General features: G+C 57.3%; 1 protein-coding gene across 1 annotated transcript in view; it reads right to left on the bottom strand.

Annotated features, from left to right (window-relative positions):
• Positions 1-2,500, bottom strand: part of LOC311338264 (integrin alpha-5-like) — a gene marked incomplete at both ends in the record, with an annotated part of 33,896 nt that overhangs the window by 16,588 nt on the left and 14,808 nt on the right. The window contains one exon of the mRNA XM_084463492.1: positions 447-514. Within this exon, the coding sequence (XP_084319618.1) occupies positions 447-514 (68 nt within the window). The remainder of the gene's footprint in view (positions 1-446; positions 515-2,500) is intronic.

The raw sequence follows: 2,500 nt of genomic DNA, 5'->3' as shown, positions 1-2,500 counted from the left end.
GCATGCGTGTGTGCGTTCGTGTGTGTGTGTGTGCGTTCGTGTGTGTGTGTGTGCGTGTGTGTGTGTGTGTGTTTGTTAATATGAATCATGCGTGTGTTATTGATGAGGGCTTCTACATGTCAGAGAGAGTCTTTCTGTCTAAGGAACCTAATCCGTCTCTTAGCGCCGCGCTGGACGCTACCCCAGACCTGTCACGCTTCAGACTCACAGCCTCGCGCTTCCCTGCCACCATTGTTCCACGGCGAGTCTTCAGCATCCACGGTATGAACCCCTCGGTCCCGGGCCTCTTCCCTACACTTGACTAGCAGAGGCCAGGAACGGAGATAAATACAGACCGATATTCATTGACTCTTCTCTGCGTGTTTCTGTTCCCTGACGGGGAGGTCTGTGCGACTGCGAGCAGGCAGGTATACGGCGATGTGTGGAGGAAGCGGATTGGCCCTCACCCGTACACGGCCAGCTTCAGGTCAGGGACGCAGATGTTGTCCTCCCCACAGTCCAACTGTATGTGGGCCTGGGAGAGAGAGAGAGAGAGAGAGAGAGAGAGAGAGAGAGAGAGAGAGAGAGGGGGAGAGAGAGAGGGAGAGAGGGGGGAGAGAGAGAGAGAGAGAGGGAGGGAGGAGGGGGAAGTACAGCATGGTCGAAAGAGAGAGCAGAAGAGGAAGAGGAAGAGAGAGACAGGGGTTATGTTTAGCTCGTGCTCAGTGCAGTAAATTCAGATTGTAATGAAAGGATCAGGAGCACTCTGGCCTTAGCGTATGTGCTCGACATATCCACAACACCTGTAATAACAACGGGTAGTAGCCACCAGCCAGATGTGCATCACTTGCGGGACGGAGGGGGGGGGGGGGAGGGGGGGGGGGTAGATGTGGCCGCGTTATGAGAGGGCCGGGGGAGAGAATGCACGACGAAATGTTTAGAAGAGGGAAAACAGGACAGTTGGGAGCCGTGTAAACGGAGTGCTCTCCTCCTCTCCGGTGTGGGAGTGCCACGGGTCTTAATGGGCCGAGCGCCGCTGAGGGGGACGGGGATCGCAGTGGGCTGAAGTGGACCCAGCTGTGGGACCCGACCGCATTGTCCTCCCCGTCCAGCGCTCTGGTCTCTCTCGCTCCCAGGCCCGTCTCCTTTCTCATTTCTCTTTATTTGTTTTCCTGTCTGCTCTTCGCGCGGCATCGCCAGGCTGAACCGTACTCCCATTGTTACCAGAATCCCCCTCCACCGGCATATGGGAACCATTAGGACCCCCGCCCCCACGGCTAAGGGGCAATGAGGGAAAGGGAGGGGGGGGGGAGGGGGGGGGGGGGGGAGAGAGAGAGAGAGATACAGAGAGAGGGAGAGAGACCGAGAGAGAGGGAGAGACAGAGAGAGATACAGAGAGACAGAGAGAGACAGGGAGAGAGAGGGAGAGACAGAGAGACAGGGAGAGAGACCGAGAGAGAGGGAGAGACAGAGAGAGATACAGAGAGACAGAGAGCGAGAGACAGAGAGACAGAGAGAGATACAGAGAGACAGGGAGAGAGAGCGAGACAGAGAGAGACAGAGAGAGAGACAGGGAGAGACAGGGAGAGAGAGAGAGACAGAGAGACAGAGAGAGATACAGAGAGACACGGAGAGAGAGGGAGAGATAGAGAGACAGAGAGAGACAGGGAGAGAGAGGGAGAGACAGAGACAGAGAGAGATACAGAGAGAGACAGAGAGTTAGGGATAGAGAGCAAGCGAGAGAGCGAGCGAGAGAGCGAGCGAGAGAGAGAGAGAGAGCATAGAGTCGACTGGGCGAGGGCTCCAGCCACAGTGGGGGGGTTGGGGGTCAGCCGTCCCCCTGGGGTCTGGCCCGTGGTCTGGCAGGGGGCTCCCAGATCCCCCCGCCTGATGAAGTCTTCCAGGGGGAGCGACGGCTGCGCTGGGCGGAGGTTTGGAGCTTGGTTTGGACGGAGCCGTCAGCAGGGCTGTGAGAGTCAGGCTACGTCCACCGCTAACGTACCGCTGGTGGCACCGAGTAGCTCTCAGTCTACTGCCGCCCACTTCCTGCCACCTCACCTACCGCTGTCACAGTTTATACACACACTCACACACTCACACACACTCGCACTCACTTGAACACACACACACACTCACACTCACTTGAACACACAAACACACACACACGCACACTTACTTGAACACACACACACACAAAATATCTCACACACACACACACACACACACACACACACACACACACACACGCACAGCAACCACAACCAGATGTGCGCGCACGCCAAATCCGCTCAACGGGAAGCGTGATTGGTCGCTCAGTGTTTTAGCACGGCCATGACTCTCTGCTCTAACTCCCCCCCCCCCCGCCTCCCCCCCTCTCTACGGCGGGGGAGGCGGGGAGGAATTACCCTCAGAGGCCACAGAAGTTGAGTTATGCAGTGCTCTCAAACGGCCCGATGTACTTAACAGAGAAAAGGGAATGGGTGTTGGCATCAGCTGTGGACCAGCGCCTCTCCCCCAGAGC

The sequence above is a fragment of the Micromesistius poutassou genome (assembly GCF_964030765.1).
Source record: "Micromesistius poutassou genome assembly, chromosome: 2".
NCBI classification, from domain to species: Eukaryota; Metazoa; Chordata; class Actinopteri; order Gadiformes; family Gadidae; genus Micromesistius; species Micromesistius poutassou.
Note: the sequence above shows the minus strand (reverse complement) of the source record. Positions and strands in the feature narration are given on the sequence as shown.